Below are 19478 nucleotides of genomic sequence, written 5' to 3'. Positions count from 1 at the left end.
CTAATCCTTAAAGCGAAGTGTAGATTGCACTGTATGTCTATAGCGCACACAGCAGCAGCTGGAGCGGTGACTGTCACCCACCCGCAAGAGAGAGATAATGGCGGCGACGGGGAAAATGGCCGGATCTTATAGAGCCAAAACATGTGACATGCACAGCCAATGACACATGCCCTTGCTTGTTTGGCAAAAATCTACTTTGCTGTGTGTGTCTGTCTGTGATTGGCTGACAGCCTGGCCCGCCCCACTGTACACGCGGTTAGGAGAAAAAAAAAATGGCGATTGCCATTCTTTCTACACTCAGCAGCAGCACTGATCTAAACCCCCGTCCCCCCGCACACTATACGCTGAATTTTGATAATATCATGATTCACATTGACTCACAGTATTACAGTAAAAAGCAAGCTGGTAACTAGATACGCTTTTTGGTAATCGAGCCCTTATTGAACGTAACTCGAACTACCGAACTTAAAGCAAATCGTTCGAGTTCGTCGAACGACTCGAACACCGACCAAAATCACTCGAATTTGAAATTGGCGAACCGTTTGACTCGAACATCGCTCGACTCTAGACAGGAGTCATCCTGTGACCCTACGATGCCATATAAACCTATTATCGCGGGAAACGGCGCAATCCCTGCCGGAGCGCATTAGAGCATGCTGTCAAATTTTGACAGTGCAATCTAAGGGGTTAACAGGAACGGATCCATCCACACATGTCTGCTGATCAGATAGTAGTTACCGTGGCGGGGGCAACCTAAGACGTAAATATACGTCCTAGGTCGTAAAAAAAAAACCTAGGTCGTAAAAAAATGCAATAAAAGTGATGAAAACATAATATTCATCATAAAATGGTATCAATAAAAACCATCGGCTAGACACATGAAAAAGACGTTCTCACACAGCTCCATCGAGAGAAGGATGAAAAAAAAAAAAAAATTACGGGTCTCAAAAAAGGACTTTTTTTTTTTTTTTTTTTTAAACTTCTAATATAAAAAAGGAAAAGCTATACAAGTTTGGTATTGCCATAATCATGACCTGGAAAATAATGTCAGGTCATTGTAACAGTACAATAAGGCTATGTGCGCACTAGGATGTTTTTGCACTTCTCAAAAAAGCTGCGTCTTTGGCCCCAAAAAACGCACAAAAATGCACCCGCGGCAAAAACAGCAGTAAAAACGTTTGGCTGCGCTTTTGATCTCTGTGTTTTTCCAATGCATTGCATGGGGGGAAAACGCAGTAAAATGCAGGAAAGAATTGACATGTCCATTTTTTATTTATTTATTTTTTTTAGCTCAAAAACGCAGCTTAAAAAAAAAAAAAAAGTTGTGTGCGGACACCAAAAATGAAGTCTTAAGCAAGCTTTATGCGCTGCAATATTGGTACAGATATACCCGCCCACATCGTTTGTGCGACACTGGCATATCGCTGCCCGTTGCGCACAAAATCGCACCCCCCGTCACACGGACTTACCTGCCCTGCGACGTCGCTCTGGTCGGCGATCCGCCTCCTTTTTAAGGGGGCTGGTTGTGTGGCGTCACAGCGACGTCACACGGCAGGCGTCCAATAGAAGCGGAGGGGCGGAGATGAGCGGGACGTAACATCCCGCCCACCTCCTTCCTTCCTCATTGCGGGCGGCCGCAGGTAAGGAGATGTTCCTCGCTCCTGCGGTGTCACACACAGCGATGTGTGCTGCCGCAGGAACGAGGAACAACATGGTTAATTAGAAGAGAACGATTTTTTGTTTTAGGACAACCTCTCCGCGGCAAACGATTTTGACCGCTTTTGCGATCATTTAAGGTCGCACAAAAGTGTCACACGCTGCGATATCGTTAATGACGCCGGATGTGCGTCATTAACGACGTGACCCCGACGATAAATCATTAACGATATTGTAGCGTGTAAAGCCCGCTATAGACTTTGCTTGGGAAGCAAAGTCATGCAGTTTGGAGCCGAAAAACACACAAAAACGCACCTGAAAAACACCTAGTGCGCACATAGCCTAAAGCTCTCAAAACAAAATAAAAAAAAACAAAAACAAAAGAAGATATGGCGGAATTGCTTTTTTTCCCTCCCAATTTCACCGCAGTTTTATTCGGTTTCCCAGTAAATTGTATTGTAAAATACATGGTGTCACTCAAAACTACTCGTCCTGCAAAAAACAAGCCCTCATACAACTATGTCAACTAAAGAAATTAAAAAAAAAAGAAAAAAAAAGTTTTGCGTCTTGAAAAACGGATGAGAAAAGAGCAACAAAACCTCCAATTACTGTGAACGCTGGGAGCGTTAGCATTGTGTGTACATGTATATACATGAATGTGAGTGTATAAATACAGACCTGAAATCTGACAGCTCAGGAAAGGTTTCTGGGAGATCAGGCATCTTGTAGGTAAAGCCATTCATACCCACCTAAGAAATACATACAGGTACTGGTGAGTGCACTGCAATGTACACAAAACAACAGAAAAATACAAGAAAAAAAGTGTAAAAGTGTTTTTCAAATCTGTTTTTATTTTTAATTATTTTTTTGTCTGGGCATGCTTAGTGACCTGTGCAGAGAAAACAAGGAGAGCAGCTGCAACCATCAGCTTTAGTCAATGATGAATCCTGCATTATATAACTATATGTGATACCCTTCATGGTATGGTGATGGTCTCAGCTAAAGCACTGAGAGAAAGTGCGAAACTGCCGTGGTCTGACGTGTCGGGTGGTCCACTCCCTCCCCGCCAGCCCTATGAATCTCCACATTTGAATAAAGAATTCCCTGCACAGCAATAACTGGTGAGTGCCGTTTTCTCTATACGTTCATGTGGCTATATCAACTTTACAATTTACCTCTCATTATAAATCTATCTTCTGAAGAATAAAGAGAATTTTGTTTACTTACCGTAAATTCTTTTTCTTATAGTTCCGACATGGGAGACCCAGACCATGGGTGTAAAGCTTCTGCCTCCGGAGGACACACAAAGTACTACACTAAAAAGTGTAGCTCCTCCCTCCTAGCATATACACCCCCTGGATAACCAAATATAGCCAGTTTAGTGCAAAAGCTGAAGGAGGACATCCACCCACAAGTAGAGATAGAGCAAAAACCGGAACAACCGGAGCCTCTGTCTACAACAACAGCCGGTGAAAACACACGGAACAAGAAAACTGCCAAAAGGCAACAGGGAGGGTGCTGGGTCTCCCATGTCGGAACTATAAGAAAAAGAATTTACGGTAAGTAAACAAAATTCTCTTTTTCTTCATCGTTCCTTATGGGAGACCCAGACCATGGGATGTTCCAAAGCAGTCCATGGGTGGGAATAAACAGAAAAACTGAGAAGTAGGCGAAACCTAACTTCACAAATGGGCGACAGCTGCCTGAAGGATGCGTCTGCCCAAGCTCGCATCTGCCGAAGCATGAGCATGCACTTGGTAGTGCTTCGAAAAGGTATGCAGGCTAGTCCAAGTGGCAGCCTGACAGACCTGCTGAGCCATAGCCTGGTGCCTGAAAGCCCAAGAGGCACCGACAGCTCTGGTCAAGTGTGCCTTGATCCCCGGCGGGAGAGGCACTTGAGTACACTGGTAGGTATCGGAAATGGCCGACCTAATCCAACGAGCTAGGGTCGGCTTAGATGCCGAGAGGCCCTTACGCTGACCAAGGTCAGCACAAAAAGAGAGGTGCACCGCCTAAGAACAGCGGTGCGAGACACATAGATCCGGAGCGCCCGCACCAGATCCAGAGTATGCAACGCCTTTTCAAAGCGATGAACAGGAGCCGGACAAAAGGAAGGCAGGGAAATGTCCCGGTTAAGGTGGAAGCAGAAACCACCTTAGGGAGAAGTCCGGAGTCGGACGGAGAACCACCTTGTCTTGATGAAAAACCAGAAAAGGTGACTCCGAAGAGAGTGCAGCCAAATCAGAGACTCTCTTGAGGGAAGTTATGGCCACTAGAAAGACCACTTTCTGTGAAAGACAAGACAAAGAAAACCTCCCTAAGAGGCTCAAAGGGGGGTTTCCGGAAGCCGTGAGGACCGGATTAAGGTCCCAGGGCTCCAAAGGCCGCCGGTAAGGCGGAATGATGTGAGATGCGCCCTGCATGAAGGAGCGCACCTGAGACAGCCGGGCGATACGCCGCTGGAACAACACTGACAGAGCCGAGACCTGTCCCTTGAGGGAATTGAGGGATAGTCCTAGCTGCAGACCGGACTGTAGAAGGGACAGGAGGGTCGGCAAGGCAAAAAGGCCAAGAAGCATGGCCGGAAGAATGACACCAGGACAGGAAAATTCTCCAGGTCCTGTGATAGATTTTGGCCAAGGGATACTTCCGAGCCCGAGTCATAGTGGAGATGACTTCAGGAGGAATACCAGAAGTCGTCAAGATCCAGGACTCAAGAGCCACGTCGTCAATCTGAGAGCAGGATTCTGGCGGAAAGACGGACCTTGTGAGAGAAGGTCTTGAAATTCCGGGAGATGCCATGGCACCTCTACGGACAGATGGAGCAGGTCAGGGTACCAAGCTCGCCTGGGTCAGTCTGGAGCAATGAGAATGACCCGACAGCCCTCCATTCTGATCTTGCGCAGGACTCTGGGCAAGAGCTAGAGGGTGAAACACGTAAGACAGACGAAGCTGGGACCAATCTTGAACCAGTGCGTCTGCTGCAAAAGCCTGAGGATCGTGGAGCGAAGATCCACGTCCGGAGAGCCCTACTTGCGGCAGATTGACCGAAACACTGCCGGATGCAGAGCCCACTCGCCGCTGTCCACGGTTTGACGGCTGAGATAATCTGCCTCCCAGTTTTCCACGTCTGGGATGTGGACTGCGGATATGGTGGACTTGGAGTCCTCCGTCCACTGAAGGATGCGTTGAACCTCCAACATTGCCAGGCGGCTGAGTGTCCCGCCCTGTTGGTTGATGTAGGCAAACGCTGTCGCGTTGTCTGACTGGACTCGAATGTGCCTGGCCGCCAACAGATGGTGAAAGGCTAAGAGAGCTAGAAGCACAGCTCTGATTTCCACCACATTGATCGAGAGGGCTGATTCGGACAGAGTCCAAGTTCCCTGCACTCCATGGTGGAGATATACTGCTCCCCAGCCGGATAGACTGGGATCCGTGGTGAGGATCACCCGGGACGGGGCCAGGAAAGAGCGTCCCTAAAGAGAGAGGGGCCGAAGCCACCACTGAAAGGAGCCCCTGGTCTGTGGCGAAGCCACCAACCCGTGGAAGGAGGAAGTCCGCTTGTTCCAACAGCGGAAAATGTCCAGCTGCAGAGGACGCAGATGGAACTGGGCAAGGGAACCGCTTCCATTGACGCCACCATCTGACCCAGCACCTGCATTAGGTGCCTGATGGAACGACGTCGGGGCCTCAGCAAAGAGCGCACCGCCAGAGGAGGGACTGCTGTTTGACTAAGGGCAGCTTCACAAGTGCCGGCAGAGTCTCGAATTGCGTCCCTGGGTACGTGAGCTTCTGGGTCGGAGTCAGAGTGGACTTGGACAGAATGACAAGCCACCCGAATTGGCTAGAGTGGCGAGAGTGAGCGAGGCACTCCGCTAACAGTCTGCACTGGATGAAGCCCTGCTAGAAGGTCGTCCAGGACAAAAGGATCACTGCCAACCCCTGGAGGTGCAGGACCGCAATCACTGCTGCCATGACCTTGAGAATACTCGAGGGGCCGTGGCTAACCCCAAGGGAAGAGCCACGAATTGGAAATGTTCCACTCCGATTGCAAAACGTAGCCAACGCTGGTGTGAAACTGCGATTGGCACATGCAGATAGGCATCTCTGATGTCGATGGATGCTAGGAAATCTCCTTGGGTCATTGACTGATCGCAGAGACTCCATGCGAAAATGCCGCACCTGAACATGCTTGTTGAGAAGCTTGAGATCCAGGTCGGAAGGCACCGTCCTTTTCGGGGACTAGGAAGAGATTTGAGTAGAAATCTCAGAACCGTTCCCAGTCGGGAACCGGTACAATTACTCCATTGGCCTGCAAGAATGCCACGGCCTGTGAGAAGGCGGCGGCCTTGGAGCAGGGGGGAGTTGACAGAAAAAATCTGTTTGGCGGGCTGGATAGAATTCTATCCTGTAGCCGTGGGAGATGATATCCCGCACCCACTGATCGGAGACGTGTTATAACCACACGTCGCCAAAGTGGGAGAACCTGCCACCAACCAAGGACGTTGCTGGCGCGGCCAGATAGCCAGGAGGAGGCTGACTTAGTGGCAGCAGCTCCTGCGGTCTTCTGAGGACGCGGCTTCGTGCGCCAGTTGGGTTTACGATCCTTGGCTGAGTTAGTGGACGAGGCCGAGGGCCTAGAAGACGACCAGTTGGAGGAACGAAAGGAACGAAACCTCGACTGGTTCCTGCCCTGGACAGGTTTCCTGGTTTAGGTTTGTGGCATGGAAGTACTCTTCCTTTCAAAAGCTTCCTTAATAATTTCATCCAGTTGTTCACCGAATAGTCTGGTCCCAGCAAAAGGGAGTCCAGCAAGGAACTTCTTTAGAAGCATCTGCCTTCCACTCTCGAAGCCACAGGATCCTGCGGATAGAGAGGGAATTAGCCGAGGCCACCGCAGTGCGGTGAGAGTCTCCAGCATGGCAGACATGGCATAGGATGAAAAGACTGAAGCCTGGAAGTTAAGGCAACCATTTCGGGCATAGAGTCCCTGGTGAGGGAATGCATCTCCTCTAGAGAAGCAGAGATGGCTTTGAGAGCCCGCACTGCTGCAAAAGATGGGGAGAACGAGGCCCCTGCCGCCTCTATACAGATTTGGCCAGAAGGTCAACCTGGCGGACAGTGGAATCCTTAAGAGAGGTGCCATCAGCCACTGATACAACTGTCCGGGCTGAGAGTCTAGACACCGGAGGGTCCACCTTTGGTGAATGAGCCTATTCCTTGACCACTTCTGGTGGAAAGGGAAAACGGTCATCAGAACCACGCTTTGGGAAGCGTTAGTCAGGGCAGGCCCTGGGCTTGGCCACAGTGGCCTGAAAACTGGAGTGGTTAAGGAACACACTCCTTGTTCTCTTAAGCAAGGTAAACTGGTGCTTTTTTGCCAGAGAGGGTTGCTCCTCTGATACTGGCGGATTGAGGTCCAGTACAGAATTAATGTACGCAATCGACACACTAATATCTGCGTCACCCTCGGACAGATCAATGGGGGACATGGAGGTAGCGTCCGAGCCCCCAGTAAAGGGATCCTCCTCATCCTGCGAGTCAGCTCGTGAATCAGAGCCGCGGGACGAGGAAGGAGAGGGGACCCTGCGTCTCCTTTCAGGAGGACGGGGTCTGAGACCAGAAGAAGAATCCTCTGTGGGCCTTGCTGAGCGAGCCGTAGCAGCAGAGGCGCCCTGAGAAGGGGGCTAATGCATGCTCAGCAGAGTCCGGGAGAGCTGTCCCATGGAGAGAAGGATTCTACCCAAGCCGGGGGTTCAGCCACCGGAGCCGGAGTAGCCGGAGGGACCACTGGGGATGAGACTCCAGGCTGAGGCACCACCATGTTAGAGCAGGAATCACAATGTGGTTATGTGCTCGGTACAGGCAGTACGAGCCTACATGCAGTGCATATTGAGTGCAGCCTTGCAGCCTTACTTCTCGTGTGAGACATGCTGCTGAAGTGGGGGCTCTGAGCCAGAATGACCCCCAGCAGAGTATATAAGCAGTATATATGCAGTATATAAGCAGGTCCACAACCGGAGGTTGTGGCTTGCCAGACCGTTTGACATTGTCTCTGTGCCCTCCAGATCCCACAGCCCGGACCCCCAGAGAGATGCTGCAGTCAGCGCCGATCGCTGTGCAGACATGGCATAAGAACGCTGAAAAAATGGCGCCGGAGCGAGGAGAGGGGGCGGGGCCTACTCTAAGAGCGGGATCCGGAGGGCCAAGGAGATATACAGGGGAGGGAATCTTTCCTCAGAGAGGAGTGTCTCTCCCCTGTGCCGAACAGCCGCTGGGCGGAGCCGCACTGTCCCTCTGAATGACTGACATGCAGGGGCAGTGAAATCGAAACTAGGCCTCAGGCGAAGCAGGGGCCTAGATTTAACAATGCGGCCGGCAAACAGGCACCATCGGCGCGGTTCTCGGGTGAAAACCAGAGAACCGGCCGGGAATGTCAGAATACATACACAGCACACTCTCCCCCACATTAAAGTACAAGGGACCCCCTGAAAATAACGTCTCAGATACTTAGCTTGTGAGACGCAGGGCCAGGTCCCTGAGGCATGAGTGCTCCGTCCGGCAGGATCCTGAAAGGGCTGCGGATGGAGACCGATCTCCTGCCAGGCACGGAGAACAGTGCTGGCTCCCACTTCAAGCCAGAGCACGAGGGATGATGAAGGAGCGCGGCATGTAAGGCTCCAGCCCTGAAATCAACCTTAACAACACCGCCGACACAGTGGGGTGAGAAGGGACATGCCGGGAGTCCAGCTTGGACCCGCTTTTCTTCAAACTCTTTTCCAAAAATCAAAATCAGATGAGAATGCATGTGTGGATGTGTGCCTCCTGAACACAAAGCATTGAACTGGCTATATTTGGTTATCCAGGGGGTGTATATGCTAGGAGGGAGGAGCTACACTTTTTAGTGTAGTACTTTGTGTGTCCTCCGGAGGCAGAAGCTATACACCCATGGTCTGGGTCTCCCATAAGGAACGATGAAGAAATATGGATTTTTAATTTCATAGTTTAATGCTCCATGTCTAGGTTACCGGCCACTACTGCAATCTATCAGAGGTTGCTGGTTTCCTAGGCAAGTAAAGCGGTTGCATTACAACTTGCAAGTACAACTCTGAAGCTAACCGGATTCCTGCAATCAGCCGGAATCAGCACCTCTGCCCTCCACTGATGCTGCAAAGGCAAAGATGTCTCTGCTCGGAGGTCAGGAAAAAGCACAGGTCAGACAAACAGTGTGAGCACACTGCTGGTCTGAACAGTCAATATTCAAAAGGAACCAGCAAGTGGGTAGCCAGCGAAGCGGAGGTCTGTTCCTGTAAAAAGAAGATTATACAATCCCTTTAAGTTCAGAGAACATTTTTCTTTAAGGGAATCCATCACCAGGTTTTTGCTTGCTCATCTGAAAGTAGCATAAGGTAGAGACAGAGACCCTGATTCCAGCGATGTGTCACTTACTGAGCGGTTTCCTGTCATTTTGAAAAAAAAAACAATGTTTTCTCTGCTGCAGATGTAGCAGTTATACAGAGATCAGGAACATGCTTGTCTACCTGGCAGCAGCCAAAATAGTCCTCTAATGATAATCTACTGCTGATTAACCACTTCACGACTGAGGACGTACTGGTACATCCTAAACCATGTCGGGGTAATCACCACTGGCTGCTGCGGTGAGCTGGCGACGATCCCTGCACGTCTGCTGATTTGAACTGCAGACATGTGCGGCTAACAGCACGGATCCACCCTCGCCTGTTACCCCTTAAATTGTGCTGTCAAAATGTAACTGCGATTTAAATGGCCGCGGCGGGGAACGCGCGTTTCACCACCGTCATCGGTAACCCCATGCGTTCACAGGGAGCTGATGGTTGTTATGGTAGCACAGGGTCATGTTACCATCAGGATGTAGTTCCTGGTACAGCCGAGAGCACCAGCTGTAAGAAGAACACAGCATTTCTGCTGATCAGAGCTGTGAGCTGTGTGATCAACGGAAATGAATGAGCGAACAGACTGTTAATCCTTGTAGTCCACTAGGGGGACTAGTAAAATAAAACCACTAGGGGGACTAGTAAAATAAAAAAAAAAAAGTAAAAAAAAAAAAACCAAAAAACTTAAAACTTCAAATCAGCCCCCCAATTCATTTCATTGAAAATTAAACAATATAAAAATTAAAAATACACACACATTTGGTATCGCCGCATTCAGAAACGCCAGATGAAAATATAAAATCAATTAACCTGATCAGTAAACGACGTAGTGTCAAAAAAATTCCAAAAGGCCAAAATTACATTTTTTGGACGTCTCAAATTTTGCGTAAAATGCAATAACAGGCGATCAAAACGTAGCATCTGCGCAAAAATGGTACCATTAAAGAAGGGAATTTTGTTTACTTACCGTAAATTCCTTTTCTTCTAGCTCCAATTGGGAGACCCAGACCATTGGGTGTATAGGCTATGCCTCCGGAGGCCGCACAAAGTATTACACTAAAAGTGTAAAGCCCCTCCCCTTCTGCCTATACACCCCCCGTGCTCCCACGGGCTCCTCAGTTTTGGTGCAAAAGCAAGAAGGAGGAAAAAATTATAAATTGGTTTTAAGTAAATTCAATCCGAAGGAATATCGGAGAACTGAAACCATTCAACATGAACAACATGTGTACACAAAAAAACAGGGGCGGGTGCTGGGTCTCCCAATTGGAGCTAGAAGAAAAGGAATTTACGGTAAGTAAACAAAATTCCCTTCTTCTTTGTCGCTCCATTGGGAGACCCAGACCATTGGGACGTCCAAAAGCAGTCCCTGGGTGGGTAAAATAATACCTCGTAATAGAGCCGTAAAACGGCCCCTTCCTACAGGTGGGCAACCGCCGCCTGAAGGACTCGTCTACCTAGGCTGGCATCCGCCGAAGCATAGGTATGCACCTGATAGTGTTTCGTGAAAGTGTGCAGGCTCGACCAGGTAGCCGCCTGACACACCTGCTGAGCCATAGCCTGGTGCCTCAAAGCCCAGGACGCACCCACGGCTCTGGTAGAATGGGCCTTCAGCCCTGAGGGAACCGGAAGCCCAGCAGAACGGTAAGCTTCGAGAATTGGTTCCTTGATCCACCGAGCCAGGGTTGATTTGGAAGCCTGTGACCCTTTACGCTGGCCAGCGACAAGGACAAAGAGTGCATCCGAGCGGCGCAAGGGCGCCGTACGAGAAATGTAGAGTCTGAGTGCTCTCACCAGATCTAACAAGTGCAAATCCTTTTCACATTGGTGAACTGGATGAGGACAAAAAGAGGGTAAGGAGATATCCTGATTGAGATGAAAGGGGGATACCACCTTAGGGAGAAATTCCGGAACCGGACGTAGAACCACCTTGTCCTGGTGAAACACCAGGAAAGGGGCTTTGCATGACAACGCTGCTAGCTCAGACACTCTCCGAAGAGAAGTGACTGCTACTAGGAAAACCACCTTCTGCGAAAGGCGTGAGAGAGAAATATCTCTCATTGGCTCGAATGGTGGTTTCTGAAGAACCATCAGCACCCTGTTCAGATCCCAGGGTTCTAAAGGCCGCTTGTAAGGAGGAACGATGTGACAAACCCCCTGCAGGAACGTGCGTACCTGTGGAAGCCTGGCAAGGCGCTTCTGGAAAAACACAGAGAGCGCTGAGACTTGTCCCTTAAGGGAGCCGAGCGACAAACCCTTTCCCAGTCCAGATTGAAGGAAGGACAGAAAAGTGGGCAAGGCAAAAGGCCAGGGAGAAAAACCCTGAGCAGAGCACCACGACAGGAAAATTTTCCACGTCCTGTGGTAGATCTTGGCGGACGTTGGTTTCCTAGCCTGTCTCATAGTGGCAATGACGTCTTGAGATAACCCTGAAGACGCTAGGATCCAGGACTCAATGGCCACACAGTCAGGTTGAGGGCCGCAGAATTCAGATGGAAAAACGGCCCTTGGGATAGCAAGTCTGGTCGGTCTGGTAGTGCCCACGGTTGGCCGACCGTGAGATGCCACAGATCCGGGTACCACGACCTCCTCGGCCAGTCTGGAGCGACGAGGATGACGCGGCGGCAGTCAGCCCTGATCTTGCGTAACACTCTGGGCAACAGTGCCAGCGGAGGAAACACATAAGGGAGCTGAAACTGCGACCAATCCTGAACTAAGGCGTCTGCCGCCAGAGCTCTGGGATCTTGAGACCGTGCCATGAACATCGGTACCTTGTTGTTGTGCCGGGACGCCATGAGGTCGACGTCCGGCACCCCCCAGCGGCAACAGATCTCCTGAAACACGTCCGGGTGAAGGGACCATTCCCCTGCGTCCATGCCCTGGCGACTGAGATAATCTGCTTCCCAGTTTTCCACGCCTGGGATGTGAACTGCAGAGATGGTGGAGGCCGTTGCTTCCACCCACAGCAAAATCCGCCGGACTTCCTGGAAGGCTTGCCGACTGCGTGTGCCGCCTTGGTGGTTGATGTATGCCACCGCTGTGGAATTGTCCGACTGAATTCGGATCTGCTTGCCTTCCAGCCACTGCTGGAACGCTTTCAGGGCAAGGTACACTGCCCGTATTTCCAGAACATTGATCTGAAGCGATGACTCTTGCTGGGTCCACGTACCCTGAGCCCTGTGGTGGAGAAAAACCGCTCCCCACCCTGACAGACTCGCGTCCGTCGTGACCACCTCCCAGGATGGGGGTAGGAAGGATTTCCCCTTCGATAATGAAGTGGGAAGAAGCCAACACCGAAGGGAAGCTTTGGTCGCTTGAGAGAGGGAGACGGTCCTGTCGAGGGACGTCGGCTTCCTGTCCCATTTGCGTAGGATGTCCCATTGAAGAGGACGCAGGTGAAACTGCGCGAAAGGGACTGCCTCCATTGCTGCCACCATCTTCCCCAGGAAGTGCATGAGGCGCCTCAAGGGGTGTGACTGGCCTTGAAGGAGAGATTGTACCCCTTTCTGTAGTGACTGCTGCTTGATCAGCGGAAGCTTCACTATCGCTGAGAGGGTATGAAACTCCATGCCAAGATATGTCAGCGATTGGGCCGGTGTCAGATTTGACTTCGGAAAATTGATGATCCACCCGAAACTCTGGAGAGTCTCCAGGGTAGCTTCGAGGCTGCGTTGGCATGCCTCTTGAGAGGGTGCCTTGATCAGCAGATCGTCCAAGTACGGGATCACCGAGTGACCCTGAGAGTGTAGGACCGCTACTACAGTAGCCATAACCTTGGTAAAAACCCGTGGGGCTGTTGCCAGACCGAACGGCAGTGCCACGAACTGCAGGTGTTCGTTTCCTATGGCGAAGCGCAGGAAGCGCTGGTGCTCCGGAGCAATCGGTACGTGGAGATAAGCATCTTTGATATCGATCGATGCAAGGAAATCTCCTTGGGACATTGAGGCGATGACGGAGCGGAGGGATTCCATCCGGAACCGCCTGGTTTTTACGTGTTTGTTGAGCAGTTTCAAATCCAGGACAGGGCGGAAAGACCCGTCCTTCTTTGGGACCACAAACAAGTTGGAGTAAAAACCGTGGCCCTGTTGCTGAAGAGGAACAGGGATCACCACTCCTTCTGCCTTCAGAGTGCGCAGCGCCTGCAGAAGAGCCTCTGCTCGCTCGGGAGGCGGGGATGACCTGAAGAATCGAGTCGGGGGACGAGAGGTGAACTCTATCTTGTAACCGTGAGACAGAATGTCTCTCACCCAGCGGTCTTTTATTTGTGGCAGCCAGGTGTCGGAAAAGCGGGAGAGCCTGCCACCGACCGAGGATGCGGAATGAGGAGGTCGAAAGTCATGAGGAAGCCGCTTTGTTAGCTGCCCCTCCGGTGGTCTTTTTAGGACGTGACTTAGACCGCCATGCATCAGAGTTCCTTTGCTCTTTCTGAGGCCTTTTGGACGAGGAGAATTGGGACCTGCCCGCGCCCCGAAAGGACCGAAACCTCGACTGCCCTCTCCTCTGTTGGGGTATGTTCGGTTTGGGCTGGGGTAAGGATGTATCCTTTCCCTTGGATTGTTTGATGATTTCATCCAAACGCTCGCCAAACAATCTGTCGCCAGAAATTGGCAAACTGGTTAAGCGCTTTTTGGAAGCAGAATCTGCCTTCCATTCCCGTAGCCACAAGGCCCTGCGGAGTACCACCGAATTGGCGGCTGCCACCGCCGTACGGCTCGCAGAGTCCAGGACAGCATTAATAGCGTAAGACGCAAATGCCGAGGTCTGAGTGGTAATGGACGCCACTTGTGGCGCGGACGTGCATGTGGCTGCTTCAATTTGCGCTTGACCTGCTGAGATAGCTTGTAGCGCCCATACGGCTGCGAATGCTGGGGAAAAAAAAAAGCGCCGATCGCTTCTTAGATGGATTTCAACCAGAGCTCCATCTGCCTGTCAGTGGCATCTTTGAGTGAAGCCCCATCTTCCACTGCAAGTATGGATCTAGCCGCCAGTCTGGAGATTGGAGGATCCACTTTGGGACACTGAGTCCAACCTTTAACCACGTCAGGTGGAAAGGGATAACGTGTATCCTTAAGGCGCTTAGAAAAACGCTTATCTGGACAAGCATGGTGATTCTGGACTGCCTCTCTGAAATCAGAGTGGTCCAGAAACATACTCGGTGTACGCTTGGGAAACCTGAAACGGAATTTCTCCTGCTGAGAAGCCGACTCCTCTGCCGGAGGAGCTGAGGGAGAAATATCCAGCATTTGATTGATGGATGCAATAAGATCGTTCACTATGGCGTCCCCGTCTGGAGTATTAAGATTGAGAGCGCCCTCAGGATCAGAATCCTGATCAACTGTCTCCGCTTCATCAACTCGAGATTCCCCTCGCTGAGACCCTGAACAATATGATGATGTCGAGGGAAAATCTAAGCGAGCTCGCTTAGTCGGTCTGGGGCTGGGGTCTGTGTCAGAACCCTCAGCCTGGGGTCTATGAGATACCCCGGGAGGACATTGTTGGTCCAACTGAGGGGGGCCAGGGAACAAAGATTCAACAGAGTCCCTGTGCTGAGATACCGGCCTGGACTGCAAGGCTTCTAGTATCTTAGCCATAGTCTCAGAGAGTTTTGCAAACTCTGTCCCCGTCACCTGGACATTGTCAGCAGGTGGCTCCCCCTGGGCCCCTCTTAGCAGAGGCTCTGGCTGAGTAAGTGTCACAGGGCCCGAGCACTGTATACAATGAGGGTCAGTGGAACCTGCCGGTAGCGGGGTCGTACATGCGGCGCAGGCAGCATAATAAGCCTGTGTTTTGGCACCCCTGCCTTTTGTGGGCGCCATGCTATTATCTTCCCTGAGCAACACAATAGGGTATATAGCCAGAAATCAACTGTGCACCATACAGTGTAAAGTATATACCATAAACATATACAGTATAGTTACACTACTGCACAATGAGGCTAGCATCACAGGTGCTGCTTACCACCCGCTTCAAGCGGTTGTGAGGCCACCCAAGTCCCTGCCTGGGTCTCCCAGACTTTGTCCCCCTCTGCTGTGTCCGAGGAGCTGACAGGAATGGCTGCCGGCGTCCTGAGGAGAGGAGGGAGCCGTGGGCGTGGCCGAGAAAGTGCGGGAACTGGAGCCGCACTGTGCACAGTGAGAGGGGTGGAGTATGCAAAGCATGCTCCAGCCCTCAGTGCTGCTCGTTCTGTGCAGCTTCCCGCCCTTCCCCTGCCTGTCAGGGCTGAGGGCGGGAGGAAAAGGAAACTAGGCCGCAAAAAGCCGGGGGCTCGAGTAATAAGCGCGGCCGCCGTATATGCGCGGCCAGCGCGGAAGTCCCCGGCGCACTACAAGTCCCAGCCGCGCCGCAGTGTTTCCGTGGCAGCGGCGGTCAGCGCGGCAGTCCCTATACATAAAACACACTCAGCAACGCTGAGTGTGTAATGGCACATTTTAACCCGGTCAGCGCCGCGGTCCCCGGTGCACTAGCACACCCAGCAAAGCTGTAGTGTTGCTGTGCGCGGTCCCCACAGGGATACAGAGTACCTCCAAGTAGCAGGGCCATGTCCCTGAACGGTACCCGGCTCCTATCCAGCAGGCTCCACAGGAGTTGTGGATGAAGCACGGTCTCAGTGCCTTGAGACCGATAGGATCCCACTTCACCCAGAGCCCTGAGGGGGATGGGGAAGGAAAACAGCATGTGGGCTCCAGCCTCCGTACCCGCAATGGATACCTCAACCTTAACAACACCGCCGACAAGAGTGGGGTGAGAAGGGAGCATGCTGGGGGCCCTATATGGGCCCACTTTACTTCCATCCGACATAGTCAGCAGCTGCTGCTGACCAATCTGTGGAGCTGTGCGTGCATGTCTGCCTCCTTCGCACAAAGCAAAAAACTGAGGAGCCCGTGGGAGCACGGGGGGTGTATAGGCAGAAGGGGAGGGGCTTTACACTTTTAGTGTAATACTTTGTGCGGCCTCCGGAGGCATAGCCTATACACCCAATGGTCTGGGTCTCCCAATGGAGCGACAAAGAAAACATCAGCTCGAGATGCAAAAAATAGACCCCATATCCTGAAAATGAGAACGATACGGGTCGCGGAAAATGGCGCAAAAAAAAAAAAAAAAAAAAAAGGCACCACTTTTTGTTTGGACAAAATGTCAGATTTTTTTTTTACCCCTTTAGATAAAAGTAACCGTATACCTGTTTGGTATCTATGAACTTGTACCGACCCGAGGCATCACACCGATACATCAGTTTTACCATATAGTAAACACTGTAAATAAAATACCCCAAAAACAATCGTGCAATCGCACTATATTTTTTTCGCAATTTTTCCACACTTGCCGTTTTCACCTATATCGTAAAACTCATGGTTTCATTTAAAAATACAACTTGTCCCGCAAAAAAAAAATAAGCCCTCATATGGAAAGATTGACGGAAAAATAAAAAAAAAAAAAGTTATGGCTCTTTGAAGAAGGGGAGCAAAAAACAAAAACGGAAAATCGCCCGGTCATGAAGGGGTTAAGCAGTGAATTTATCAAAACTACACTAAGCAGTCCAGTAAGTGACACACCTTTGGAATCAGGGCCTCTGCCCCTACGTTATGCTGCTCTCGGATTAGGTGGCATAAACCTGGTGACAGATTCCCTGTAAAGTTTAATTGCCTGCCATTTTTGGGGTTTGTATTCCATGGCTGTACACTTACTTCAGAAGTGGGGACAGGTACAGGCAAATCTGTAATCAGGCCGTACGCGGGGGCAGCAGCTTTGGCAGTGTTGTAGGTGGGAGGAACAGGGTCAGATCCTGGAACTGATCTATTGTTTTCTTGTGTAGGAAACGGTGGAAGAAAAGGGAAGCCGGAGTGCGGGTACGGAGGCCTCCCTGCAGGATTGCTGTACAGGCTGAAAGACAAGAAAGGGTTACAGTCATTGCAATTCATTCTCCCAGGAACTAGATTAATCAGATATAATATGCATAGGTAGATGCTGGGCCGAACAATGGCCGATCCCAGCCCGACAGCATCAGCCTAACATGTCCTGTAATGCTGCTGTCTGCACATATTTGTGTACGGGCAGATACACACGTATTAACACACAGTTACCCTGCAATCCTATTAGCATACCAAAGATGTTAATCTGCAGATAAGGTTATTGACAGGCTACGCGAGGACAAAATGTAGCTTGTACTCCACAGGGGGCCACGAGAATATCACGTCTCCTCTATTCCCAGTGCAGCCCCCGTACATGCTGTACACCGGGACTGAAACATCTGGCCATCGTTTACCGGCAGCGACCAACACACGACACCCAGGGACAGAAAGTGGAACCAAGGACATTTCTCCTCTTCTGGATTGTATACAATACAGTGTAATGCTGGGTTCAGCTGTGTAGCTGCGGCTGATATCCCACCGATCAGCTGCACAAACCGATAGGGGGTTGTTTAAGGTCATGTTAAGGCCAGCTGTACCACTGTGCACAGAATGATTGATAATGTGATGGTGCTGTGCAAAGAATGCCAGCGTTATCGGCAGCACATGCTCTGATTACACGAGAGATGTGCTGCCGAGAACGGTAACCTGTAAAGCAGCTTCAAAATTATCGCACCCAACATAAGAGCGTTTTGCTCATTCATCAGGTCCAACTATCAAGAGACAAGCGATCCTACCAACAATCGTTTCTCCAGATTATTGCCCCATCTAAATGGGTTATAAGCCTGACATTGGTATTGGTAGAGTATGGTAGTTGTTGGGCAAAAACCCATCTTCCTTCAGTCAATTCATCGTCACTCTCATTGACATAGAGTCATGTCAAATGGCTGAAATGGCAGGAGAACTCCCCTCACACAAGAGTAAGGTCCAGATGTTAAAACTATAAAAGTTGAAATAAGAGAACAACAAAAAAGAAGAATTAAATCCTCCAAAAGCTAAGCAAGTACTCACAGACTAAAGGCCCCTTTACACACTGAGACTTTCAGCGATCCCACCAGCGATCCCAACCTGGCTGGGATCGCTACAAAGTCTCTGGTGAGTCGCTGGTGAGCTGTCAAACAGGCAAACCTGGCCAACAACGCAACAGCGATCCGGACCTAGCTAGTCATTGGGGACGTTGTAAAGCAGCTTTTTGAAAGGGAAGTCGCTAACGAAGTCGCTGTAAAGTCCCCTTTACACACTAAAACTTTCTAGCGATCATGCTGCACAGCGGGAAACAAAGGACCAAAGAATGGTCCTGAACGATTTGTAGCGATCACAACTTCACAGCAGGGGCCAGGTCGCTGATGTGTTTCACACACTGCAATGTCGCTGGAGAGGTCGCTATTACGTCACAAAACAGGTGACGTTAGAGCGATGTTGTTTGCGATGTTGCAGTGTGTAAAGCCACCTTAATGGCAGAAGATGTAAACTGCCCAAGGCCAAAAAACTAATGCATTGCCAGGAAGCAGCAAGACCTCCATTAAATGGAGACATCACAGGTGCAAAAGGAGCTTGATGGTAAAATTGTACACTTGTGGCTTGCATAGGGCACACATGCAGGTTCACAGTATCTGGTGCATCAAAAGTACTCCGCTCCCCGGCTTCCCGGGGGCAGTGCGCTCCTGCATGATTGACAGCTCAGACCACCGACATGTGTTGTTCCCCAATACTGGAAGCAGAGGAAGTTTTGCCTTTTCAGCATCATGCAGAGAAGTGGCACCGACGTTTGCACGGTTTAGAAGCTCACAATGCGCTCCAACAATCCCGTCAGCTTCAGAGCGGTGAGTGCAAGCTCTAGTGAGAAGGGCTTGTAAGCGCTGCACATGTTTTGCCACCGCTGAATCTCAGTAAAACAATTAAAGTCCTTCTGGCCTTATAAACAGTAAAGATTTTTTTTTTTTTTTTTTTTTTTTAAATCAAACAAGTTTTATTGAACAGATTCCAATCATTACAAATCATGCCATCAAGAAATACTACATTTACAGGGAATTGTAGACCCAATGCTCTCATACGCCTTTTTATATCCAAGAAGGTGGCTCTTATGCGCTGAACTTTGGCTGACAAGTCCAGGAAGGAGGATACGTTTTGTCCTCCAAGATAGATTTCCTGCTGCTCTATAGCTTTCCGCAACATATTTCTCGGTCCTTGTAATGGAAGATTTTAAATTAGGCCAGGGCAGGGAGGCCTGCCCATAGGGCCTAGGCAAGTTGGGATCCTATGCACCCTCTCTACCGCAAACAGTGGGGACAGAGAATCGTAACCAAAAGTGTTCAATAGCCATTGTTCACAAAGAAAAAAAAATGTGTCTAGACTATTTCCCTGCACCTTCTCTGGTACCTCTACAAGTCTGACATTGCGCTTCTGCATTTCATCTACTTTAGCGAGTAGGGCCTGCACCACTTGAGAGTAGTTTTGAATGTTTATATTAATTGCTGGGATGGCGTCCTCCAGCTCACTCGCCCTCCCC

At 50.3% G+C, this 19478-nt stretch overlaps 1 protein-coding gene across 1 annotated transcript in view; it reads right to left on the bottom strand.

Moving 5' to 3' along the window:
* Nucleotides 1-19478, bottom strand: part of VPS37A (VPS37A subunit of ESCRT-I) — an 86778-nt gene that overhangs the window by 32191 nt on the left and 35109 nt on the right. The window contains exons 5-6 of the mRNA XM_075334424.1: nucleotides 16748-16943; nucleotides 2335-2405 (exon numbers count right to left, since the gene is read on the bottom strand). Coding sequence (XP_075190539.1) covers nucleotides 2335-2405; nucleotides 16748-16943 — 267 coding nt within the window. The remainder of the gene's footprint in view (nucleotides 1-2334; nucleotides 2406-16747; nucleotides 16944-19478) is intronic.

The sequence above is a fragment of the Anomaloglossus baeobatrachus genome, chromosome 1 (genome assembly GCF_048569485.1).
Source record: "Anomaloglossus baeobatrachus isolate aAnoBae1 chromosome 1, aAnoBae1.hap1, whole genome shotgun sequence".
In the NCBI taxonomy this organism is placed as follows: domain Eukaryota; kingdom Metazoa; phylum Chordata; class Amphibia; order Anura; family Aromobatidae; genus Anomaloglossus; species Anomaloglossus baeobatrachus.
Note: the sequence above shows the minus strand (reverse complement) of the source record. Positions and strands in the feature narration are given on the sequence as shown.